The sequence below is a fragment of the Neopsephotus bourkii genome, unplaced genomic scaffold (genome assembly GCF_033783945.1).
Source record: "Neopsephotus bourkii isolate Nb327-2 ecotype Australia unplaced genomic scaffold, CSIRO-AGI_Nbou_v1 NB_1287, whole genome shotgun sequence".
Lineage (NCBI taxonomy): Eukaryota > Metazoa > Chordata > Aves > Psittaciformes > Psittacidae > Neopsephotus > Neopsephotus bourkii.
This window is the reverse complement of record NW_026901771.1, coordinates 2,261,065-2,288,439: the sequence shown is the minus strand read 5'-3', so window position 1 is coordinate 2,288,439 and position 27,375 is coordinate 2,261,065. Positions and strand designations below refer to the sequence as shown.

The following is a 27,375-nucleotide window of genomic DNA, read 5'->3' as shown; positions in this document are numbered from 1 at the left end:
ATAACGGAAAGACACACATTTCTGACTGCTTTTACAGTGATTATAGAATGTAACTTTTATCATCTCTTAACTATATGCCATGTCAATAGTTCATTTTACTTCCAAAATTACTTTTGTGAAAATTATGAATACTGGGAATAGAGAATTATGAAACTGCTACAACAAAAAGTTATTTCTACTACCAGAATTAATTTGAATGACTCTGCATCACTTGGTGTGACCTTTTCATTTTGGGGCTTTGACTCATGCTCAACCCACATAGAAGGTTTTGCAAATCAAGCTAAAAACGTCTTAAAAATTGAAGACCCACTTACAGAGTAATAGAGGACTTAGGCATGTCTCATCCACATGGTGGGCTGTTACTTTTACTGCTACACAGCCCTCTTCAGGAAATGAAGCTCAAGGTGACAGCTATCTGTCTTCTTGTTATATGGTGATAAATGACCCAGAAACTACTCACACAGTTTTGAAAACTACAAACTTATACTTTCTGGCCAATTAACATTGCAAGTAGGAGAAAGCCATGTTAAGTCTTGGAGACTCCAAACTTTACCCATATTGAAAGGTACTCTTTCCTGATAGAGCAAAGCTTCAGGGTGGACTTGTACTTATTTCTGCACTTAGTATTGAACAAACCATATTCTTGCACAGCACACAGATGGCTTCCACAGACCTCAGCATGCTGCAGCACTGCTTGATTCCACTCAGCTGGCCCCCTTCCCACAGCACACTCTGTGGTTCCATCTCAAAGCAGGGGCAACCACAGATGAAGCTATCAAGCTGGAAGTGGTCTTACAAGACTGCTTGTTGTTAGTACCACACTGTGACAATCTTGTCTGGAAGGAAAGAAAACAGACTAGCCTACAACTTCTGGAGTATTTTGCCCTGACAACTCACCTGCATAGGTGGCAGCAGATTGCTGCAGGGATTGAAGCTGGCCACGACTGCAGCCATATTTCTTCGTCATATCCTTCAAAGGAACCTCACTGATTAAATCCAGAAGGGCAAGGCTGGTGAAAAACCTGCAGCAGTAGTACACACGGATATAAAATCATCGAAGGCATACTAGTGTACACGGCAAAATGTACCACAATAGCATAGGGCAGAACGGTACTAATAGCATAGCACACAAAAGAAACAAAGAAGGTAGCTTCCAAGAATGTCAGCACAAACATCTTATGCCAGCAGTGTTCCCAGTCCAGAGCAGACCAGATCCAGTCTCTCTGAGCTATCAGCTCACTCAGCAAGAGAGCCAGATCCTGGAAACAAAGCCTGTTCAGTCCACATGTTATAGCCTCTATTCTTCACACATTCACACCAATCTGTGGCTACCTTTTGTGGATGGCCATTTGTCTATGCTGTTTCTCTGTTCTAGCAATGATTTTGCCCTTTACAGAGCGAGCCAGAAAACCTTCTTCAATCCCCACCAGCTCAGCCACACGTTTCATTGAGGCAGGCAGCTTCTCCCATAAACAGAAAAACTGGTACCAATCAATTGCGGTCCACTCCTCATACAGTGGGGTGACCTAAAGAAAGGAAGACAATGCAAAAACCTATTTCAGAGAAACAAAGAGAACAGAGCTCTGGGTAAACAAAAATACAGCCTAGGGAATGTGGTTGGAGCATCCTACACACTACTCAGAGGCACTGAGTCATAACCATGTACCCTGAAGAACACAAAAGCTCTTCTAACCTAGTTTTTTTGTATTTGTACTGATGAGATCTGACTCATATGGGTACTCCAATGATCAAACAATCTGGAATCTTGGTCAGATTGCTCCCTACATCCAAGCCACTAGAAGATGTTTAAGTTCCATCTTTATTTTCCTTTAAAAGAACTAAGCTTTATGCTGTTTTTAAGAAAAGTGACAGCTAGGTATTAAACCCGGTAGCAACCACACTAACCACTGCCACAGCATCTGACAAAGCCGGAGGGATCATAGCCTTTCCCAGAACTTGATGAAGCTTTCATTTACCTGGAGTACAAGAAAACTCAGCTTTGATTAACACTAAGAAAAAAGCCACCCAGAGCATTCAAACACTTTTAGACAGAAAAGCAATTCTGTTACAGCTCAGTCAGCACAGAGTCAGTGTCAGTAAGAGGAGACAAAATGTCTTCATATCTGTATCGATATACTGCAAGATTAATGAGTTTGAAACAACTAATAGTTCTTGGGGAATATTTAGCATAACATAAAATACCAGATGTCTACATAGTTGTAAATCATCCATCCCCTTCACCTGCTGATAAGAACAAACGCTGTTAAGGTTGTGGATTGTCTTTTGTTGTTTTCTGCTCTTTTTTGTTGCAAGTTCTTCTTGACTAGCAAATACTTGCTTTAATCCACTTGCCTAAAATACAAGGTGCTGGAATTCAGTCTCCTATTTGTAACAAGTAGAAGATTCAAGCCTTAAAGAATTAAGAAACATTATAGCAGATGTCCCTTTAGCAGATGTCCCTTTAGCAGATGTTCCTTAAATTCCCTTTAGCCTATAAGGAACAATTCTTTAAAAACTAAAGAAGAGCCACAAAAACCAATCAAACCTTCACCCTTGGAAATGAACAGACTTGCAAGAAAGTGTTTCAGGCTAGCTAATGGAAGAGAATCTCAAGAACATTCTGTTCAACTGTATTTGACTAAAAATAACGTTAGACATGCTGCATTAGACATGTAATGAAAAAATACAAGGTAAAAAACTATTGCCATCACTGTCTTTGATTTATCAGCCTGATAAAGAGAATTCACTTTACACTTAAGGAAGTTAAAGACAACTATCAAGTTTCGGATGATGACTGTATGATGGACCTCTGGCAGCCATGAATACTAAGATGTTCACTGAAACTCCATCTTGTTTCTTCAGTAATCTTCACAGGTTCATGACTTCCTCTCCAAAGGTCTTAAGCAGCTTTTCTTAGTTTAAGTATTTGTGCACATGGCCAACTCTGGGACACATTCCCCTCAAAAGATTTATCATGCTTCTTTCTTTAGCCTTGGAAGCATCGCCAGGGAAGTAAACTAAATCAGGGATGAATTTCACTGCTACTGAACTGAAGAAAGGCCCACCCATAGGAAGACAGCAGTGTAGTTCTCTGAGCCTTTTTTGTAGGCAAAATAGATGATAGAATCCCAAAGGTTTTCTGAACCTCCAGAAGTAATCTGGGATGCAGCCTGCTGATCCCAAACACGCAACAAACCGATTCTGACTATCAGAAAAATTACCATTATTCTACAGACCCAAAATGTACAATGTTCCAAAATCTTTCAAAGTCAGGAGTGGCCACAATGGGCTTAGATGGGTATAGAGCACCTGCTTCCACAACACAAACTAGGGGAGCAGACTACTCCTGAAGGACATTCAATTTAGAAACTTTTCCTCATGAAGGATGAGCGAAGCAGAGCACAAAACACCTCCCTTCATTCATGGAGCCCTTGAGTTTTGGCAGGACAAAATACAAAACACAGAAGGGGGAACCTACCAGGTAGACAATATGTAGATCATTCTCCAGAACAAAGCTTTTCATAGCTCGCTGTAGGTCAGCAAAGATTTCCATGGCTTCAGTTGGTGAAAGAGAAGAGGAAAGAGTAGCTGAGCCGAGATGTGTTGGATGATAAACCTTCGCTGTATTAAAAAGAAAACAAAACCACAGGAGAACATTGAAGTGCAAGTTTCTGTCTCACTTTCAGGCTGCAAAGTATTTTATAGATATCAATTCTACTCACTTTTCCCAACTGCTTTCTCAAGAGAAATAGCATATTTTTCCATTCTGAAGGAAAATGGAAACAATTAAAGGGTTAGACTTGCCTAAGTCTATCCCAGCCTTTTTCAGAGGCCTGATCACAAGCTTCTATCCCTCTAACTAGTCAGACTAACAGCTGTAACAGCTCTCTGAACTAAAACACTGGAATCCCATCTGCCATCCTGCCTAGGAGGTATCATTTTTGAGTATTTCTTTCTTAGGAACACAAAATATCTCCTATCATCTTGTCTTAAAAAAGAGATACAAACTACTTGCAATGGGGATTTTCATGGGGATTACCTGACATTACTGTAAAAGTCTCATCCTTAGCCATTTTAAGAAAATCAGGAAAAAGTGCAACCATGTATACCAAGCAGCAGCTCTAGAAGAGACTTGTGTTCTCTTAGAATGTACTGGTTCTTCTTGAGAAAGACAAAAATCACAGTCTACAGATAATGTGCAGAAATCCTGCAGTAAACGTATGCCTTGATTAAGGATATTTTGGGCATTTGTTGACTAGGATGCATCAGTCCCAGGGGTAATAGGCAGAGAGGCCTTCCAAGAACATGCACATGCAGAAACTGTTAAAGCAGGTATAAAGACATCCTTCAGAAAGCTAAAAACTTGAAACACATGAGAACACCAACATTACCTTCCACATCATCGCCAGAGTCCAGAACCTGAATGAATTCATTTTCTAGCAACCAAGCCACGCAAGCCTCAATAGGTCCAGTCTGCACTTTGTCTTGTGCTTTCTCATTTTCCCCCTTGCCTTCTTTCAAGCTGGATGCAAGAAGAGTGCAAGAAGCGTAGGTCTTCACATCATCTGGAGTGTTGGCCACTCCCCCCACTATGATCTGTTGAAGACAACTACTTGTTCACATTGACAGAGAAGCACTAGGATGCATCATAGATCAGAGAATCAAAGACATTGATCCATCAGATACCCAAGTTTTAAAGAACCAGTATGAGAGGGGAACATGAGGCAAAGCAAGTGCCAACCTTTAAGCAAGGTTTTATTTTCTTTAGAAGTTAAAACATCTTAGGTAGAAGTAAAAGGACTAAGCTATGGGAAAGAATCAATTATAAAATCTTATTTTGATAGCAGACATACATGTAGTAACAATTTAGATTTGAGACTAGCCCTTGCCAACAGTGTGAAATCCTTTTAAAAGGACAAACTGCAATCTTCTGAAGCCATAAAGCAAAGCAGGAAGGAGGAGTTCTGAGGCTCCTCAGCATACTGAAGTTGGCTCTTAATAAATGTGAGTGCTATACCCCACTATCGTTGCCCTGATTGAAAGTGATTTTTTTTCCCCTGGATTTTGTTATCTTTTTGGTTCATAACTGTTTTTCCTTTCCAAGTCATTGCCACATGTGTATCTTCCTTGAGACGGCAAGGTGTTTTAATAAGAACTTTCTTTCATGGTTTCAATGGATTTGTTTCATGTCATAAATCAACGCTACCAAAAAGGAACCCGCATCTTTTAGATGGCTCTTAGGTAGAAAAAATAGATATTCCATCATTCTGCTCAAAATTCAAAATCTATGCAATCACAACCAAGTTGTAAGTGCCACAGCAGCTTTCACAAGGCAGTAGAAGTAGTACAGCAAATGAGCTGTATTTAAAGAGCCTAAGCTCAGTTCAAGACCAAAAGCAACTCTGGAAAGGGAGATAAGCTCACATATGTGGAAAAAAAGATCCTTCTGGCCCTTTTTACTCCTGTAGGAACTCTACAGAGGAGAGCAGGCTAGAGGGAGCAGATCAGGTACCACACCTGCTTGTTCACCAAAAATCTACTTACAAAACTTCAATCATTTCTGTGCAAAAGAGGTAGATAAGTGGAGGAAGGAAATAAGGAACCTTCCAAGGTTCTACAAATATCATAATGGCCCAATTCAGTCTACAAAGTCTCTGGGATCTGTAGCTTACAAGCATCTCTCAGTTAACACTGTCAGGTCACATCTACAGAGTGATGCTTCATCCACTGTGTGCAGTTTACATGCAGACAAAAGCAACTTCCACCATCAGGATTCATAAAACTCACAATATGTGTGGAAGAGGGTGAACAGAAAAACTGGGGCTGCCCCATTCCTGGCAGTGTTCAAGGCTGGGTTGGATAGGGCTTGGAGCAACCTGCTCTAGTGGAAGGTGTCCCTGCCCATGGCAGGGGGTTGAACTGGACGAGCCTTAAGGTCCCTTCCAGGTCAAACCATTCCATGACTGTGTGATTATTTCTGCCTGAAGTCTGAGCATATCTAAATGCAATAGCAAAGCTTAGTAACCCTTGTTTGACTGTGCTCAAGTCCTAATACACAGCAAGCAGAGACTGAATCATACCAAACAAAATGCTGAATATTGAAGCAAGCTGGGCAGACCCAAGTAATTTTCTTCTGAAGCTGCTTCGGTTGACAAGGGAGGAAACAGAAGAAAAAGAAAGTGCACAGAAAACATTTCATGGTCTCACAAAAAAAGACCACCCAGTTCTAACCCCTCTCTGCATGTCCTATACCTCAAGTATTGCTCTTTTCATGCTAGAAGCAACACCGTCCCCTTCTCTTCTAAACAAACAACTGCGAACAGGCTTGAGAGATCCCTGAAGTAGGGCAGTTCCTTTTGATCTTTCTGAGGGCTTGCAAACTAAAATGCTCTCACCTACAGGGAAAAAAAACACAAAAACAAGCACACAGTGACCTTTGTATCACATATTAGCAGTGTAATAGCTTTTCATCACAGACATATTAAGGGAAAGGAAAACCATAGATATTACTTAAGAAGCTGAACACCACAAAAGAGAAACACCTTTGCAACTTTGAACAGTGTATATCCCTTGCTATGCCAGAACTCCACAGAAGCATAATACTTTCAGAACTAAAAGCAGAGCAAACTTAAAGTTACATTATGCTGGTCAGGGTCTTGCCAAATCATCTAAGGAGATTCCATAGCCTCTCTGCTCATCTGTTTTGCTGCTGAATTATTCTGTGATTCCATGAACAACTCTCACTTCTTCTTCTGGAATGGACTGGAACTGTAATATCCAGTGGCATCAATTTTTCTTCTATGCTACATTATTAAACTGTAAAGATTCTCAAAAGCAAGAAGAAAACATAAAAGCTGAACAGCACTTTAACAGCTTGGCTAAGTCAACCAGCTTCTGCTCCTGAGATGAAATAACACAGACACCAAAGTAATTCAGAAATCCAAAGTTACTAATCTAAGTAACTATGCATCCTCTAAACTTCCATGTAGGCACATACACCTACACACACATACCTTAAGTATCCTAAAGAGATACTTAGGATCTTAAGTATCTTAAGTATCCTAAATAGTTTCCACTGAAAATACCTCCAAACATAATTTACCTTAAAATTCTCTCAGACACCGCTAAGTGAATCTCTTAACTACCCATGGAAAATGCAGTGCCACATAAAGGAAATCTTTTCAATGAAGCCATTACAGAGGGTTTAGTGTGTGGTGTCTGCCCATGGCAGGGGCTTGGAACTGGATAATCTTAAGGTTCTTTCCAACCTAAACCATTCTATGATGCTTTGAAACTAGGTCCCTGGGAGATCCAGCCTAGTAAGATGCTTTGCCAGCTGGCAAAAGGATAAATGACTTATGGGTAGGACAAGCTTGCCTCTGACAAAGAAGAGAGCATTAGATATGATTAGCTGTACAGTAAATACCACGATAGGTTTCTGACAACTGCTTGAGATTTAAATGCACACTGTCTGAACACCAAGGTACTTTTGGTAGTGGGTATCTCAGTAAGATCCTAGGAACGTTAAGTTATGATAAAACCATAGCTGTGGTAATGCTACCATAATTAGCAAATCCAGATGTAATGAAAACACAACTGCACTTTAATGAACAGAATAAATAGCACAAATGCAGTGTAGGTGAGTAACAATAGAGCTTAAACATTATTACATGAATGAATTACAGAATGAAAGGCATGCTCAGAGCATGTGTCTCTGTGATCTTTTTTACCCTGCCAGGTGAAGCTTTGAACATCTATTGACCAGGTACTTTTGCCAGAGCTGACAGTACAGAAGACAAGCTGCCTGTAAGCACTGTCCTGTGAAAGTAAAGCTTGTTTTGATTGCAGCAATAAAGAACATTCCCTTGTTTCATAGTTGGGTTCTGGTATGACGTCCAATTCTCTCTGACAACACTGACTCTTCAGTGTGATAAATGTAACAGAAGATGGGTATCCACTTGACTCTACTTTATCTGACTGTCATTCAAGACTTGGAGGAAACTCTTTCCCAAGATGCAGCTAAGAACTTAAAGCCAGTAACTGCAACCTAATGAACAGTGTGTGTGTGTGTGTGTGTGTGTGTGTTTGGGGTGGAGGGAAGGGAAGGAACTGAGATATTTGAAGAACCCTTATTGAACATTTCAGATGAGACAGGAAGTCTAGGTTAGCATTAGATGAGACTAGCAGCAGAAAACTTTGGCTATCTACTCACAGAACTCCATTAAAAGCAAAAAAAGGCCCTATTATATTTCTAAGCTGTGTTCAGTGATTGTGAACAGCTTTACTTATTTCACCTTAGGAACGCAACAGTTTTGGTGAATGCAAAAATAACCCAATTTCATTCTCTAGAATGATGGGTTTAAACATCCATCAAATTAGAAAAAGCAAAAAAAAAATAATCAAAACCTGAGACAATCCAACACTATGATGTTGGGAGGAGAGGGGAAAATCAACCCAACAGCATTTCTCTGCTGTCTGTCAGCTGAATTTCATATCCACATAAGGCATTTTTTCCAGCTGAAGCTGCTATCCTCCAGCGTCCCTACTCTGTGAAAGAGCAGCAGCTGGTAATGTAACTTTGTGTTCACTCCAAAAGACTCTGCAGACTGGGAAAAAAATGGTGCATTTACGAAGCTCATCAGCATAAACTCAAGTGATTACAGTGCAAAACACAGACACATCACAACTGTCAAAAATGGGCTCTAATTATTGTATCTTGAAAGGGGGGGAGAAACTTCAAGAAATAATGTAACTTTACACCTGCCAACTACACTCAAATGACAAAACCCGTACAATTTCAGAATACAGCACGCAGCTGCCTTTTGCTTTAACACACGGGGATAGCTCCCAAAGATATAGGTCGCAAAATGCTCTGTTGCTACGCTACTCCAGCAAAAATAGAAAGTGAAATGTAAGAACAGCCTGCTTACACAGGGTTCCAGCAAGCACCAATCACACCATCAGTAGGGCAAATCCCACTTCCCGCTTCTGTTAAGCTTCTGATTCCCTGCTTATACTTGTATAATTGATTTTTCTCCAAATATCATCCATGAAGACAAATTTCCATTGCAAATTAAAATAGCAGACAGGATTATTTTGTTGAACATCAACCAGTGCTGCTGTATGCAAGAATACCCCATGTTATCCATGAACCACTGCTCTTCTTTCCCTGCTTCACTCTTGCATTGCTACTTTCAAGATCCATAAAGGTTATGGTTTAGTGGAAGTTTAAGAACCCCAAATAAGAACTTCAGACAACAAAGGAAGTTTTCAGATTCTAGTCGTAGACTTTAAGTGCGTTTCTTACATTTTAGGCCTGTGCAATAAGAGTTCACCATGAATATTTTCACTGAAACCGTAAAGGCTTTAGTAAACTGACCATGGATCATGGATCCCAGACCATGGTTTCCAGAGCTAAGGCAAATGAACAACACAGTCTTAGAAGCTAACAAGTATTCAAATCAGAAAATAGCCCATTCCTGAAGTAACTGACGTGTAAATACCAAAGTCTCATGCAGTCAAAAGAATCCCCTGGGTATTACATTTTTTACTCCATTAATACCAAACAAATTCATCTTGATTAACTTAATCACACTGAATACCAAAGGAATTCATCATGATCAGCAACTAATTGCAAAGCACTGCACTGGATTTAATCAGGTTAACATTGTTCTTAGAGAACGTTAATAAAGCCTCTGCTTACCCTCTGTGTCTACTCCTTTCCTGCCAGCCCTTCCAGCCATCTGCTTGTAAGTGAGAATGTCCAGCAGTTTGCCACCAAACATGGGAGTTCGGATAATGACTCGGCGCGCTGGCAAATTCACTCCAGATGAGAGTGTGGAGGTTGCTGCTAGGACTCTGATCAAGCCCTGGCGAAAGGCTCCTTCAATGATGTCCCGTTCATCAAAAGTAAGACCTGAGGAGAGATGAATTGTGGTGAATCTAGAAAAGGTGAGACTGCATTTAAGAGCTTATAATATTACTGACCATCAAGGGGAAGAACAAAAGGTTGGGGAACGACCTGTTAGAGAGCAGTGTAGGGGAGAGGGACCTGGGGGTCCTGGTGGACGACAGGGTGACCAAGAGCCGACACTGTGCCCTTGTGGCCAAGAAGGCCAATGGCATCCTGGGGTGTATTAGAAGGGGGGTGGTTAGTAGGTCGAGAGAGGTCCTCCTTCCCCTCTACTCTGCCCTGGTGAGACCCATCTGGAATATTGTGTCCAGTTCTGGGCCCCTCAGTTTAAGGACAGGGACCTGCTGGAGAGAGTCCAGGCAGGGCAACTAAGATGATTAAGGGAGTGGAGCATCTCCCTTATGAGGAAAGACTGAGGGAGCTGGGTCTCTATAGTTTGGAGAAGAGGAGATGAGGGGTGACCTTATTAGTGTATATAAATATATAAAGGGGGAGTGTCACGAGGATGGAGCCAGGCTCTTCTCAGTGGCAAACAATGATAGGACAAGGGGCAATGGGTACAAACTGGAACACAAGAGGTTCCACTTAAACTTAAGAAGAAACTTCTTCTCAGTGAGGGTGACAGAACACCGGAACAGGCTGCCCAGGGAGGTTGTGGAGTCTCCTTCTCTGGAGACATTCAAAACCCGCCTGGACACGTTCCTGTGTAACCTTATCTAGGTGTTCCTGCTGGGGGATTGGACTAGATGATCTTTTGAGGTCCCTTCCAATCTCTAACATACTGTGTGATACTGTGATATTTGCCTTTCAGTGTTAGGAACAGGACTTACAACCTCAGTTAACTTCTTTCAAACTGTATGTGAAGCAAAACTTCACCATTACGTTTTTATTATTAAACTGAGAGCAACAGCTATAAACTGGATTTTCTAAGGTTCTTGTACACATCGTAACAAGATGAGCTGCTATCTACTCCATATCTACAAGCAGTGCAAGTGAGAGAAAGAAAACAAAAAGCAAACTGGATGTAACAAACAGTAGGAAATTAGGAGTTAGTCATTTGCCATCCTAACCCTGGAATCCTCCTTCATTATTTCCATTCTAGGTTAGAGGTCTAATAGGTATCTTACTACATTTCCTTGAGGGCTTCAGGCCTATTTTATTCTTGAGAAAGAAATCCACACTCAAGCATTTGGAATGACTTACACTACATATTCAATGCCATAGACAGTGTTCTCTCTTCCAGAGTCAGTCTCTCGGTGGATCAACAGGTCACATACACTAGTGCCAACTTAAGTAAGAAATAAAAGACCTAGCCAGAAGCGTTTGCAGCACATGCTCTTTTTATTTATGCTTTCATTGTTACACTTCTTCTATTTACTCATCTATTTCAAGTATGAAGTGGAGGAAAACTGCTCTGAAATATTCCAGCAGCTTTAGGGACAAGTTGAAAATGCCTGGGCTGCAAATCAGCTGATTTTTCACCAGAAAAGAAAAAATTAAGTTGTGTTTAAAAAGTTGCAGTTACTCAACACAATCATAGCAACGAGTGAATTCAAGTCTTAGGCCACAATAAAATAATTTCAAACTTATTGCCAACTGTGAAGTTCTTGAAGCATTTTAATTCACTCAAAAGCTACAGAAGGTTTCAAAAAGCAACTGGTAAATTACTGATAACTACAGCAAAAAGAACCCATAATACTTGACCATCAAGACCAAGGGAATGAGGAATACCTGCATGATGAAATGCCACGCCCCATGGCAAAGTACATTGGAGCACAGAGTCCAGGCCTGAGACAGAACGCTTTAGCTGATCCAGAACCTCATCGATCCCTTCTCTGTCCACAACCACTGGGGCCAGGGTTGAGTTTTTTCCAGAACCTTGAGATAGAAAATACTTTTATAGTTTCTATTAAAATTAATTTTAATTCAAGGCACTGCGCATTACGCTTCAATCTTCTATTAACTACATTTCTCTTACTCTCAGCCTGTTGCAAACTGTAGAACTCCCTGGCAATGATGTCTGCCAGCTTCTCGCACCAGTTCTTGGATGGACAGAAAAGCAGGACTGAATGGCCACCACAAACAGTCTCATAACACAGGCTCACGACATGATCTTCATCTCCCTAAATCGAGACAAAATATTGTCAATGCACTCGCACACTGAATTGAGCTTTCAAATGCTGTCATTCTTCTGTGTCACAGTATGAATCTTCTACTTCAAATCATAAAGGGGAGCAAACAAAGAAGATGGAGCACTGTTATCTTAGTCACTCTCTTGCTTTTGGAAGTCCAAGCACCAGTATGACCACCTTGTTAAGGACAGCCATAGATCTACCTATGAATAAATATAAGGTTTTAGCTCTTGCTTTCATAGCTCTGTTTCTGAATGATGGCTGCACTGCACACAAAAAAATCACTGCAACCTCTGTATCATGGCTAACAGCAGTGATGAAGAACTAGGAAGAGGCCCAAGGGAAAACATTTCTCTGCAATAACTAAGAAAGACTTATCCACTAGGATGTCTGAACTAAAAGCATGAGATTTAGGCGTTTAAGCATACCCAATAAGGTGCATGCAGCAAACACTGCTGACCAAAGAGTGCAAGTGGAAAGCTTTTATTGATACTTACATAGATGTGCATGCAAACCCCTACTGTTCTCATCTTGCCTTTTAGGTTTTAAGATCCTAACAGTGTGCCTGCAACTGATCTGTTTTGCTTGGCTAAGCCAGATTCTCTTCCAGCAAGCAAAGGAGGAAGAGAAAAATGTAGGTGTACAGTAAGAAATAAAAAGCACTAAAATGCAAACAAAAACAGGGGAGCAACGGCAGGAACTGCATATACATAGCAAAAGATTGGTAAGGATTCAGCCAAATTCAGCAGAAATGGTGAGGTCAAGTTCCCTCTCCTGGTTAAGTCTGAGGCACAGAAATCTGAAGGTCCAGTGACAGATTTCAAGCCCAAGAGGATCATCTGGTCTTATAAAATAAGCTGGCTCCCTTAAACTACTGAGTCATGAGCCTAGTTTACTTCTTCCTCTCACTTAATTTAGTACCTACCCAAAGCAACTACTTCAAAAAATAGCCAGAAAAGGAGATGCAACACTACCTTCTCAATATGACCTCAAAAGAAAGATTCCTTCCAGATATTCTTGTCACAAACATTACCTTTTGCTTCTAGGTTATTTTTTCTTTGCTGTACCACCCTGCTACTGGCAACAGAATGATGGTGCACCATGAAATTGTGTGCCAAATATTCCAAAGTATTGCTGATTCAGCCCGTATCATCCAATTACTACACTAGTATTACACAAAGCAGTTGGAAGGACTGAGGAGAGAACTCACCCTTCAGGACTCCACAGAAAAGGAGCCTACAATTAGGAAGTGCAAATTTCCCATTTCTACCCATTTGGTTCTTCCAAATCATTGCAGTAAATTACCCATAACTTACTATATCTTTTTTAAGTGCACAAAAGGGCTAACTACTGAAAGCAGATTCAGAAGAATCAGGATGGACATCTGCCTTAACGACAAAATTAGATCAGTTAGGAGTTTAACATAAGCGGGTTCAATACCAGATTTTAATGCAAATATATTTTCCCAATGATTAATGCAAATTCCTTGGCCTAACCAAGACATACTTTCAGTTATACAGGACACAAGACAGGGTGGTAAGGGAAGAACCAAACTCCTTCTACCTGTCAAGTGCTCAGAAACAAGGTAACTGCAGTCAACTTTGTCTTCAAGTCAGAGTCAAGAAACTTCATGCATGTGAGTGTGTTTTGGTTTGGTTTTTGTTTAAATCAGGAAAGGACAAAAACCACAATTTTGTTCTCAGTTTAAGCATACAATCTGTGAAGTAAACAATGAAGTTGGGAATGTCATGTGTTACCAAAAGAAACCGATTAAAACCGTACCAGTATCTGTCTGTTTAACATCAGCCATATAAAAGTTGTTATTCCAAAGCCACGGCTCAGTTTTGTTACCTTCAGTGGAAGCTTGGGCTGGAATTCTCGCACTAAATTCATGGAGGAGTCATAAATGTTGCTGCCAATTTTCACCCACTCTTTGAGGGGCACTGGCCGAAAATCTGTACAGTATAGCTCTGCATCTAGCCATGAGGCTAAGAGTCCCAAGTTAGGGAGGGTAGCACTCATGCCTATGATCTGTATCCCGCCAGAATCTGGACTGGTCATCTTCACCTGTCTGGAAGTGGTTAAAAGAACATGCAAGTTAGTGACAACACAGGCTCCTGACTTGGAAAACAGGATTCAGAAAAGCTAACTGAATCTACTTCCTTCCAGTGGCTAAAGTGCAAAGCCGTTTCATTCAACATCTTGACAAAGAAACAAGACATACTCTATTCTTAGCAAACAGATGTCAGGTTATGCATTGGTAACAAAATAATACAACTTTTTATCATTTTGAACCTAAACTTGAAGCTTCTTCAGGTAACAACAGCCATAAACTGACTACATATTTGGAGAAACTGGAAACAAACAGATAAACCAACTATTTCCTTGCCATTCACAAAAACATGGAAAAAAGGAATCATAGAATCACAGAATAGTTAGGGTTGGAAAGGACCTTAAGATCTTCTAGTTCCAGCCCCCCTGCCATCAGCAGGGACACTTCACACTAAACCATGTCACCCAAGGCTCTGTCCAACCTGGCCTTGAGCACCAAATGCCTTAATTAAGCTTAAATGCCTTAATTAAAACACTTCCATTTGTTTCAATTTCAGGACAAATAATACTCAACTAAGGTCTTCCTGGAGCTGGGAACCAAAGCCCTTAGTTCAGCAAAGAAGCAAGCAGCTTCAGTTCTCAAAGTGCTGAACAGCAGCTTCCACTAAAGGCAGTGAGAAGTAATGGACTCTTAACAGATCTGAAAACACAAACCCTTAATTTAGATGCCCAGATCTATATTTCAATTCAGGCTTTTACATCCACACAATAGGAGGGGTTTATGCTCCCAAGCCTACATTTGAAAACTCCTCATTTGTATTGCACTGAGCCACAAATTGAGACTTTAAAAAATGAAAGTCTGACAAATCACTGTGAGCTCAGAAATAACTTGAACCTTCCTTAGAGGATCCAGGTAATCTTGGCAAAGATAAAGGAAAAAAGACTACTCAGAAGCTAGAATAGATGAGACAGAAAAAACGAGGATGCGGAGAGGTAGACTATGATCCAAGCTCTTAAAGCATTTGCTAGGATAGCTCTGCCATTTAGGTTGAAGATTTCAGCCCCTACAGCTCCGCAACACGCTCTTTGACTGGAAGTAGAAATATCTGCTGCAGAATTCTGGCTGGCTCTGCAGAAGCCTCATGGAGAAGCAAAGCACCCACAATGGCAATGGCCATCAGAGGATATTCTCTTGGTGAGAAGGCACAGCCTTATACTTCAGTGGGATGTCCAGCTAACCACTTAAAAAGCTCTTAAAGGCACTGGTCACTCTGATAATCAGTCAGGCTGAACAGTGTTTAAAGAATCTGGATAAAGGAAAAAAAAGCAGCACAGACTTGGGAGGACATCTGAGATAAAATGTGGTCTCCAACTCCAAGAGTCTCAAGTGGATTCCAAAACAAAACTAGCAGCCACCTCCTTTGTGTCTGTAAGTGGTACAGGGAACCAGTGTCAAAAAACTGGCAAAATCTGGCTTTTAGTGCTAAGGAAACAGTTGATTTTGACTTTCTCTCAGCACCACCAACAAAGGTTAAGAAGCTTGATGCACCATCTCCTCTATGTGCCTTTGTCAGTGGTTGAGCACTATGGAGCCACTGGGCAATTTGGTGCTGGGAATCTAGATTCTGGATTCTTAAAAGCCTCTAAAGCTCTTCTGAAACACCACATCTGTTCCCCAGTGTCCAGTCAGCTGTGCTAAACGCAAGAAACCATGAAACCACTACAACAACACATGATACTAAAAATCATCCTGAGCAGTGCTACCTAAGCAGACTACTGGCACATCCTCTCAAGTCTTCTGATCAGTTCACCATTGACAAGTTAACAGCATGCTCACTCTTCCACAGTACCTGACCACTTCAGCAGTATAAATACCCCATTCCATGAAACACTAAAAGATGAAGCAGAGCAAGTCCGCTGGCAAAAACATTAAAAGAATCCAGGCTTGGGGGGTTTGTTTTACATAAGTAGGCTAAAAAAAGTAAATGAAAGCTTCAGCCTTATTTCTTTTCCTGAGAGAATGAATCCCATGGCAGCACACAAATTGAAAACCATGAGGACAAGAGGTTTTGACTACAATGGCAGGCCCCTGAGAGGTGGTAGGATGAGACTCTAACAACCAAAACAGGTCACCACTCTCAGAAAACCTGGAGCTAACCCAAATTTCCTGTCACCCATAGAACAGAATATTTAGAACCACCCATAATTTAGCATTAAGAGACAAACATCTTGGTGTACCCACCGTTTTGCAACCTTCTCTGTAACATATCTGACTTTGGTCAGGAGGAGTTCCAGCAGATATCCTCGATGAGAGTCTCCCAGCATATGCAGCTCATCCACAACCACCACTCCTGATAAAGAGAAGCACTCAGGTTATACTTGACAAACTAAGAACAACTAAGAACAGATAGCCTCTTTCCTTTGAGGTTCCACATGACGAACTGAAATTTATATCCACAAATGCAGCTGTGCTTACTAAGACCACTTCCTTCTGTCACTGATTCTTCTGAGAGGGGCAAATCATGACCAATGTCATGGCATTTCCCCCCCCCAACACTCTTACACACACAACCAGCTCTTACAAAAATAAACACGAACAGATTGAGGTATTAGTCTGGCCCCCATGCAAAACAGTCCTGCAGCCTCTATACTGGAACCTCTTTGCAAGAAAACCCCCCCAGGCTTCAGAGTATCTAGAAAGGAGCCCAGAAGAGCTAGTCAAAAGCTTTGTTGACATCACTGCCTTAGTAAAAACATCACTCCTTACTAATGCAGTAACAGCAGATAAAACCCCCTAGAGCACACGTAATTAGACTGGCATATCCTGCTTCCTATTTTACCTTTTTTCACTAACCAAACCTGAATGAGCTCTACTATTTAACTTTGCCTTTCTATTGTTTTGTTGTCATCCTGTCTCCTGCAAATTCCTTTTTAATCTATTAGCCACCTCCATCGAATGTGTGAGAAATGCAGAGCTATTGAAAAGAATAATGTCTAAAAAGCTTTCTGACTGTCAGGAGCTGAAGACAGCAGAGCAGACTAGGATCTTCCCTGAGGAGAAAGCGTAAAGCCACTACAGCTCAGCTGCATCCTGCACACATCCCAACTAGCAGCAGCATGTACCCTTTCTGGCCAGCCGACAGGGTCACAGGGTCATGGAAGAGGCTGAATAAGGGTTCAACAAAAGAAAGCAGGGCATAGAAGACACCAGACTTCATTAGTTCTGCTGCTGAGGAGTTTTTTTCCCTCTTTGGTGCAGCTATGTAATATCTTTCCAGTACAGCTAAAATAGCAGGAGCTTAAGGGCAAATGTGACCTTTTATTATCTGCTTCAATGCTTTTTTTCCTGCTCACTTTTTTTTCTCTCCTTCCTACATATGTTCCTTCCCTCTCCGTCTGTTTTCTCCCCCCTTCTCTTCCAAAGCACTTAAGTTAGAAAAGAGTGCTGCAATGCTTCATCAGCCTCTTGTACAAACTCCCACCCATCCAGCTCCTCTGTCTTCCTGTACTTCCTCTGTTCTGTGCTCACTTGTAAAAAATGGTAATTTGTTGGTCACCAAATACGTATTTATCCAGATACCAGAAAAAGCCTCTTCCTGCTTCCCCATACAACAGTCATCTGAATGCTCCCAGCAGCTGAGACAGGACAGCATAATCAGGTATCTACGAAAGTGGAATGCATGCAGGTTACCTTCCCAGGCTTTGTGCCAAGCAGCACATCTTGCTTCCTGAAACGAAGCACAGAACACTAGTGGTACCTACAGGCCAAAGCAGAGGGAATACTTTGGCTACTTGTTGTGTACCTTCTGCTGCTACACAGCTGGAAAACATATTCAAGCCCACACTAAACCTGTGTGCTGTATTGCCCTGACAGCCTGCAAGCTGGTGAGACCTGCATGGCACAGATGCACAGTGTTCTCCTCTGGTTAAGCTGTGCTCAGAGCACACCCGCTGGGATAACACAGCAGCAGCCATCAGGCAACCAGTGTTTTCCACAAAGTGGATCCTCATCTGGAAATGGAATTGCAGCCAAGGAGGACTTCAGGTCCCAGCATGCAATGGCATCTTCTACTCAGCAGCAAGTTCAGAATTGAATTACACTGTGTTGCTACTGAGAATGAGGCCTCAGGCTCCTGTTTCTGTCTGCAAATAGGTCTCTAGAAGACTGCTGAAAAGCACCCACAAAAAAGTACCCAAGAGCTATCCCACATGTTTACTGTAGCATAACTAGGCTCCTTCAGGTGCACATCCTGATTAAAACAAAAAAGTTCTGAATAGCAGGCAGGGAGGATGCAATTATTTCCTTTTTTTAATATAATTAAAACAGTATTTTTTTAATTTTAAGTTTAAATTAAGAAGAGAAACAAATTAAGCATCACGACAGCACATCACAAACCCATTCCCTGCTGACACACTGAGAGGGCAGCAGATTCTTCTCTAACCACTTTCCTAAAGATTTCTTTAGCATCAGTGTCAAGAGGCTGAACAAGAAGGGGAACAGCATCTTTTGTATACCAGGACGTTCAAACCTGACACACGTTCTATTATAGTTAGCCACACAAAATTGCTTTTAACTGCTTCACACAGCAAAGAGAGCTCTGCCAGGCACGGGATTTGAGTTTCTCTCGATGATGCCCATGGCAGGGGGGTTGGAACTTGATGATCTTAAGGTCCTTTCCAACCCTAACTATTCTATGATTTCCAAAGGCAACGTGAGCTATCAGCACGGGGTTGATATCAACAAAAGGAACAGCTCAAGCTTGAGATGGAATCCAGCCAGAACTGCAGTCATCTCCCAGTAACTCATCTCAAAAGATAAAACACTCTCGTTATGAACTGGTCTAAATTTAGACTTAATTAGAAGACAAGGTACAATCTTGCAGTTTCAGACATGCTGCCTTGCTTTAGGTGACAGTTAAGCTGGCATTTTACGTTCATGCCTGTATTTTGCAGCTTTTAGGAAAACTTATCTCCAAATATAACCTCATCCTTAAGGGGAGAATTTGACAAATTTTAAACCTCAAATTTAATGTAAAAATTCATTTCAAATAAGGACAGAAAGAAAAGGAACTCACAATATTTTTATCCTTCTTTCCGTTATACAGTTATATTAGAACACAAGAGAAATGAGGGGTTGTAACAGAGGTGTATCGGTGTTGAGGACACATATTCATACATATCTTGTAATCACTTTGTTGGTTATACTGATATGACTCTTCTCTGATATATTCATCTTGGAGAGCACAACAAAATGGAGAGATGGAATGAAGGTACCAACCAAAGAAATTTGGCTTATCTCTAGCTTCTGAAAGACGTTATCATTAAATAATACATTTTAGTATACTGAGCATGCTTCCAAGCCAACATAAATATGAACATCACGACCCCACTCTCTGCCTTCTGCTGGCAGTACAGCTTGTACAGTGTGGTGACCTAGGATCAAACTAACCTTATTCAAAACAAGACTAAAAACCCCTAAATTGAGTAGTCGTATATTGACATAACTAACTGCACGATCACGTTCTCTTGCAAGGGAAGGGATGAAGATATACATTCAAGAATCAGGCTGGACTGCAGGAGCCTTAATTTGAATGAGCTTAAAATGCTGCACAACCATGATCACCCACTCATCTTTCAGCCCACTGGCAGTCTAAAGCATTCATGGTGATTCAGCCCCTATAGATGCAGGTGTGAATGAGTTATCTCATGATTGTGCACTCTGAAAAGAACTGCAAGGCTTTATTTCCCTTAATTCTCTCTTGTATTTAATAAACTCTTCTGGCATATAATGCTGTGGAATACTGTGACACCAGATGCCTGTGAACAGCAGTTTTGTCAGTGGAGGTCTCAGAGCACTTTGACACTCATCAAGTTTTCCAATTTTTATAGTTTTAAAATAGCAACCAGCTATGTTACAGGCCAAAATGAAGCTGGGAGGGATTACTGTATAAAATATAATTGGGTATAGCTTTACTGAGCAGGGAAACAAAGCTAACCAATTTCTGATTGGACTAGGAAAACACATCTCTCTCCAAACGCACACGGGAAACATAAGGTTTCTTCAGGCTTTCTCCTCCCAAACACTAAATGAGTATTACAATTATCCAGTGGCCATCAGGGCCACTGTGATCCAGAAGTCTACATTAAGAGAACAGTGGGATTTTGAGTGAGCTACAAGAGAGAAATGAATGTCACAGCCCTCCTTAGTCACTGTCCCTACCCAGAGAAGCTCTGTGCATTCGTTCCACTTATATGGACCCAGATGTGCACCAAACACAATTCCTCCTCTTCCCTGAGCTAACTGAAGAAAACCACGGATGCTGGATAACAGTCTGTGTCCAAAACAAACATATGTACATTCTTAACTCAAACAAATCCAAGGCATTTAATTCAATTTTATTAATTAGAAGACATTTTCTAGCTATGGGAATCACTGCTTAATGCAGCTAATCACTGTCCATGGATGGTCATCCATGTCAGAGAAGCCAGGAGTTGCAGCTTCTACCTACACACCCCAGCCACCAAGCTACACAGAATAGTCCTGACTGCCTTCCTAAATCCAAATTAGAGGTGCTCTGAAGGAAGAAAAACTGCTCAATTTTCTTATCTTGCATGTCTGTCACATACAGAACTGGGCAAACACGAAATATCCCATGACCTCACATGTACTCAGAGCATGTAACAAACCTCATCCCCACAACGGTCAAGCCTTAGTGTTTTACCCAGTGAGTCCATTTTGTTTTCTTCTATTAGTCTATTGATTAGACCGTTGGCTTTCTCAATGGTGCAGACAGCAACGTCCAGGGCAGAGAAACGTCCAGCAGGAGACATGCTTCCCATGTAGCCTTCAACTCTCACATCCACATCCTGAAACAGTGCCTGTTTTCCAAGGATACAGAATGCCACACCAAGGTTACAACTCTACATTCTGACCAATGCCTGGAACCACATAAAAGCCTGCAACCTACAACCATGATTTCTAGTACTTACAATGCCAAGTAATGAGATTAAAGCCACACCTCAGCCATTTACTGCTATATCTTTTTTTTCCCCCCAGTGTCAACTTTTATTTCCAAAGCCACACAGTACACACTGCAGGATTAAGTGTGCATAGCTGAGTAAGAGATGGGGATGACTGTTTTGTATTAAACACTTACCATTAAAAAGCTTAGAGAACACAAGTAGAACAGTTTATAATAACAGTGGGTTATGTAGGATGGAGCCTTGCTCCTGAGAAATACCAAATGTGGTACCCCAAACACAAAGATGTCACATCTCCCACTGAAAGTTAACAACTTCTTTTCTTCATAGCTTGGCACTGCAGCGCCAACGCTTTAGTAGATTACACACTGCATTAACAAAAGGTACAGAGATTTGAACTAGATGGGGAGGATACCATAGGATTTCAAGTACATGCAGCTACAGCCAAACCTTAGTCCAGGAGTAGCACAGCATCGCATTGAAAATCCTCCAGCTTTACAAGATTAAAGCAAAAGCATGTCTCCATCATCAATCACTACAAAGTAGCTTTTGCACTCAGTTTGCAGTGTTTCCTAGCAATTTGCAAGGTTAAGGTACCATGCCAGTTTAACACCCAAAATATCTTAAATGCCAGAAACTGATGTAAATGCCTGCTGGTTTTGGATTTGTCCTTAGTAATTGTTGCTACTTTGACATATTAGCTCATGTTTGCTATGAAAGTCTTTCAAGAAAAAGTTATTTTGTATTGTTTTAAAAAGACTGTTCCCAGTGTAATTTTGTTTCCAAATAGCTGGGGTGGGGAAGAGGAGACATAACCACATTCTGTCAGTGCAAAGTTGTAGCGAAGTCAGACGAAATCAAAGGCACTAAATTCTGGGGGAACACCCCCAAGGGAAGCTAAAATATCCTTTTATCCATTCAGATAACATTGGCACCTTCTCTTTGTAGTTTTTTTCAGATGAAATCTCTAATTAGAAAATTCCTTTAAAGTTTGTGTATTATAAAAATCTGTGAATAAATTTACCCTGAGGAGAAGGACTTGGGGGTGTTGGTTGATGAGAAAATGAACATGAGCCAGCTTCAGTGTGAGATTGAGTCCAGAAACCACCTGTGTCCTAGGCTGCATCAAAAGGGACATGACCAGTAGGTCAAAGGAGGTGATTCTGTTCCTCTGCTCTGCTCTTGTGAGACCTCGTTTGGAGCACTGTGTATAGTTCTGGTGTCCTCAACACATGAAGGACATGGAACTGTTGGAACAAGTCCAGAGGAGGGCCACGAGGATGGTCAGGGGGCTGGAGCACCTCCCGTATGAAGACAGGCTGAGAAAGTTGGGGCTGTTCAGCCTGGAGAAGAGGAAGCTGCATGGAGACCTCATAGCAGCCTTCCAGTATCTGAAAGGGGGCTATAGGGATGCTGGAGAGGGACTCTTCATTGAGGACTGCAGTGACAGGACAAGGGGTAATGGGTTTAAACAGGGGAAGTTCAGGTTAAATATAAGGAATGAGTTCTTTACTGTGAGGATGGTGAAGTGCTGGCACAGGTTGCCCAGAAAAGTGGTAAATGCTCCATCTGCAGCAGTGTTCAAGGCCAGGTTGGACAGAGCCTTGGGTGACATGGTCTAGGGTGAGGCATCCCTGCCCATGGCAGGGGGTTGGAACTGGATGGTCTTAAGGTCCTTTCCAACCTGAACCATTCTATGATTCTATGATAAATGCAAGTAACAATTCTTTAGAAGTCAAAGCTGAAATAAAATGTTTTAATCAACTCCTTAAAATTTTTCCAAGTCTCCCTATTTTGGCTAAAACTGCCAGGTTTTTATCTTCAACTTACAATGAACACATTTTATATTACCTACAAATCCTTTCTGAAACAACTCTGCGATATTATTTTTCCCTCAAATTCATGCATAAAACTTCTAACTGCTTAAAAAACATGACCCAACAACTACAATCTGTAAGTTTCCCCTCTTATAATGCTACTTACTTGCAGATAACTTTTTTTCTCTTTGGCCACAGAGACAAAGGGAAGGATGAGAAGAGCTTTCTTACGAGTCTCCAGGACTCGCTTCAAAATAAGCAATTCTGCAACAAGAGTCTTTCCCGCACTGGTAGGAGCTGGAATTTAAAAGAAATACATAAATCAAACCCAAGAAAGAAGCTTTATAGAGTTAGCATAGAAAGCAGTTACTGGAGAGCTTGGGCAGGACTTCTCAGCTGATGCCTCTCTCCCACAGCCACAACCACATTTCAGTTAACCCCAGAAGACTGCAAAGTATTTCTCTTCCAACCTCTTGTGTTCTTAGCTCTGCTCCAGAAGCAACAGCACCTCAGAGATAAGCAAGGGATAAAAGCAAACAAACAAAAGACAGAAGAGATCAGCCACAAGCTTACTGATTTAGCACATGTATTAACCCATCCTGCTTGGTGAGCATTGCTGTTTCCCATCCACTGTCTATAGAAAACTGCAGAGGAGATGCCACATACCAGGGGACAGCCATTAGCTAGCAGTCAGGCCCAAAGTCTTCTGGAACCAAGTAAATAAAACTCAACTCCAAGCCTAAGAAAATCACCCACCCGCCTTCTAAGTTCTTCATCCTCCCAGTGCTGCTCTGGGACCTGCTTCCCATGAAGAGCAGACACTGAATTTGTCGTTTCCCACAGATTCCTGGTTAAGAGAGTTGTCATTAACTGACTCCTAGTTTTCAGCTTCTAAAAGAACACTAACAGAGAAAATGGGGGGAACAGTCTCTCCTCACATCTGGAAATGAGTCCATTAAGCCAGGTCTGAGGTACAGCAGTGGAAGAGGTCTCAATGGGGTCTCTCCAGGATAAACAGGATCTTGACCTTTTTATCTGCCAGATCAAAACCCTTCAGCACCAATACATTCCTGCAAAGGGCACTGGGAATGTCAGTGGGAACTGGGTTTGTCAGATGTTTGCATACCTGAGTAAACCAGGTTCTTCCCTTCGAGAACGTGTCCGAGCATTAGGCATTCTGCTTGCCATTCAAACATCTGTACTACCCCCAGGCTGTGGTATTTCTTCAGAACTGCTCTGGGAAGACCCCAGCTTGCAAGGAGCAACTTGTCTGCTTGTTCTTCAGGAATATTTACCTGTGGATGTTGCCCTTTAGGATGAGAAAATGAAAAGCCAAAGAAGTCAAGTATCATCCTTGAACCTGAGGTCACGTAGGTTATACACCTGAATGTCAAACTCCTCTGCAAGCTCCTGTATTATGAGGAAAGGTAAGAAGAAACCATCTTCCCTGTTCTTTTTCTCAGTATTTCCTATGAATGTCTCACCATTTTGCTTATCTCCTGAAATCATTTTTTCACGTTTCCTCCTCTAAGGTTTTCTGTATTCAAATAATTTCTTCACCAAACACTTGCTCTGATATTTGCTTTTGAGACAGAGCAGCCATTACCAAATACATACTCAGCACTGATTAATATAACAGCGTTACAACATATTTGCCATCTCATCTTTACCTATACTGCTACAGAGCGCTCAGTAATCCTCAGAGACCACAGAACTGCCCAGCCTTTGTCTTGCTTTATGAACGTATGAAGAAACCTGCACAAAGCAAACAAGCAGCTCAAGCTGTTCTGTACAATGTGTGTTACTTCAGTTTATCAGCACCGATGAGAATCTCCACCACACGGCCTGTACCTCTAGCTTAATTATTGTCTCATTTCTTGTCTTTATGACCCTAAATGATTTTCAGCTGGCTATAGATATTGCCTCTTCCCTCCCCTCCTCTTCTCTTTTACCAAATCAGTAAGAAAACTCCAACATTTTGTCCCTTTCTTCATCTGAGATAGAGGTTTCCGATCCACAGGAATGCCTTCCCCCTGACTACAGTTCCCATAAAACAGTCTGTGAAAGACCTTGTCAAACTGAAATGCAAAAGGAGCAGTTCTGTGTACTGCCTCTATTGCAGCCATTCTTCTCCTGGCACATTCCAGAAGCTGAGAAGAGTTTCCCACTACTACTGACAGCACTAGGGCAGGCTAGATCAGAAACACTACTGAGGATAAGCTGCTACTGTTCTCGAGAGTGGCTCACTTCCATGGGCTGCATCTTTCTGCAACAGGCTGCTCCAGGCTGGGTCCCCCCTGGGGTCACAAGTCCTGCAGCAAACCTGCTCCAGTGTGGGCTTCTCTCTCCACAGGGCCACAAGTCCTGCCAGGATCTGCTCCAGCGCAGGCTTCACACATGTCACAGTCTCCTTTGGGCATTCCCCTGCTCCAGTATAGGGTCCTCCATGGGCTGCAGGTGAATATCTGCTCCCCATGGACCTCCATGGGCTGCTGGGGAACCTCTGCTCTGTGTCTGGAGTACCTCCTGCCCTCCTTCTTCACTGATCCGGGCATCTGATGAGTTGTTGTTCACACATATTCTCACTCCTCTCTCCCACTGCAATTGCTGTTGTGCAGCAACTTTTCTCCTTCTTAAACACGTTATCCCAGATGCACTACCACTGTCGCTGATGGTCTTGGCCTTAGGTCCATTTGATGGGTCCATCTTGGAGCCAGCTGACACTGCCTCTGTCAGACACAGGGGAAGCTTCTAGCACCTCCTTGCAGAAGCCACCCCTGTAGCCCCCCTGATTCCAAAAACATTCCCATGCAAACCCAATCCAGTGATTCATAGGGCAGAATTAGGATTCAGAAACATAAAAACAACATCCACAGTGGGATCTCAAGCTTCTTTCTTAATGTTAAAACCAATGAACTACATGTAAAAGATGAAAAAAGGAATGGACTACATCATTCTGCTGTTTGAAGAACATCTGTAGGTCAAGACTGAACATGAGTTGGAAACCTGTGCCTAGGTTTTTAAAGATCTGTGTACAGGACTGTTATCACTGACACTAATCTCTTTTTTACCTACTAAAAAAGTGCTAAGGAATGAGGATAATGCACACTCAAAATGAGGAAGATGCACAGTGTTAGGTAAAAGCCCCAGACATCAGATTTCTCTGAAAGGAAACCCTTCCAAAAAGTGGTGCCAGGAGGAGACAAGTGTGCTGCTCACTCAGCGGTCTTTGAGGAGATGCCCTGTGGAAATACCCACATTGCCTTCCTCAGCTCCATTTGCAGAAGCTGACAAGACTGGATCTTGCAGAACATGATCATATCAGGGAGCAAATGCGACAGGACTGGGGAAGAGGCTGAAGGATGTCAATGTTTTGAAGGGTTACAGAAAAACTGCAGAAGAGATGAGGTTACAAGATGTTACACAAACATCTTGATTTTAGATGTCAGGTACACCATGATGCTGTGTACACCTGGATTTCTCTCTCGATCTGCGAAGTACTGCATCTAGAAGCATCACTTTCAGTGGTCCTGGCTGGTGACAGGCCCACTTTATATGACATCTTGCCACAAGATATTTATATAACGTGAGATGTTTATATAACATCCTGGATATTTTGTGTGTGTGTGTATATACAGCCAAGATGCTATGTAATAAAACACTTTCTACATTTGCAGGTACCAGGGCACAAACCAGGACCACTTAAAGCACAATATCAGGTTATTGTGCTCTTGAATCAATTTAAAACCACAATTCAGCCCTGTATCGTACAGCAAAAAGCACAGACAATACTGATTGTCTGTATTATGGTAGCACCTAGAGGCCAAGCCAAGAATGAGGCTGCTGTTCAATGACACACAGTGAAAGCAGCGTGACTTCACAGGTGCGCACACAACACACGTTTCTTGCCTTCCTCAACCAGAGAGTGAATAGGGCTGCAAGAGCCTTCGATTCCTGTTTGTGCGCTACCGCCCATGCTACTACCATCAGAACGTACCCCGGCTGCAGCCGCTGCCCTCACGGGGGAAAGGCACGCTTCTCCCACCAGAGGGCGAGCTGACCCCGGGCCAAGGCTCCGCACCCCGGCCCCTTCCAGCACCGCCCGGGCCCGCCCCAGCGCCATGCTGCCTCAACGGGCACCGACCCGCAGGCCGAGAGGGGCAGCCCCGCTCCCCTCGCCCCCCTGTACATCCCTACCCGGACCCGAGGGAAGGGAGGGGAAGGAAGGATGCGTCCGTTACCTGCTGAGCCGGTGGCGGAGCTGCCGCGCAGGGAGAGGTCGAGGCCGGGCGGCGGACTCAGCACCGGGCGAACGCAGGGAGCGGCGGGGCCGGGCGGGCCAGGCTGCCCCGGGCCCCCCGAGCTGCCCCTGCCGAGCGCCGCTGCCGAGGGAGCGGAGCCGCCCCTGGGGAAGACACCGCCATCTTCCCGCCGCGCCATTCAAACCCCGGCTCCGCCCCCGACCCGCAGCGGCCCCAGC

The 27,375-nt window shown here is 42.4% G+C and overlaps 1 protein-coding gene across 6 annotated transcripts in view; it reads right to left on the bottom strand.

Moving 5' to 3' along the window:
- Positions 1–27,375, bottom strand: part of POLQ (DNA polymerase theta) — a 55,927-nt gene extending 28,552 nt beyond the window's left edge. For 4 of the 6 annotated variants that reach the window (XR_009727250.1, XM_061365401.1, XM_061365405.1 and 1 more), the window contains exons 1-14: positions 27,137–27,375; positions 24,022–24,204; positions 23,062–23,192; positions 20,820–20,976; positions 16,340–16,448; positions 13,897–14,116; positions 11,892–12,036; positions 11,645–11,791; positions 9,704–9,916; positions 6,253–6,395; positions 4,392–4,596; positions 3,479–3,621; positions 1,333–1,526; positions 898–1,022 (exon numbers count right to left, since the gene is read on the bottom strand). Coding sequence is in view for 5 of the 6 variants with exons in the window: in XM_061365401.1 (XP_061221385.1) it covers positions 898–1,022; positions 1,333–1,526; positions 3,479–3,621; positions 4,392–4,596; positions 6,253–6,395; positions 9,704–9,916; positions 11,645–11,791; positions 11,892–12,036; positions 13,897–14,116; positions 16,340–16,448; positions 20,820–20,976; positions 23,062–23,192; positions 24,022–24,204; positions 27,137–27,335 (2,314 nt within the window). In the remaining variant the exon portion in view is untranslated. Of the gene's footprint in view, positions 1–897; positions 1,023–1,332; positions 1,527–3,478; positions 3,622–4,391; positions 4,597–6,252; positions 6,396–9,703; positions 9,917–11,644; positions 11,792–11,891; positions 12,037–13,896; positions 14,117–16,339; positions 16,449–20,819; positions 20,977–23,061; positions 23,193–24,021; positions 24,205–27,136 lie in introns of those variants that run through there. The other 2 variants (XM_061365402.1, XM_061365404.1) reach the window with 2 other exon arrangements.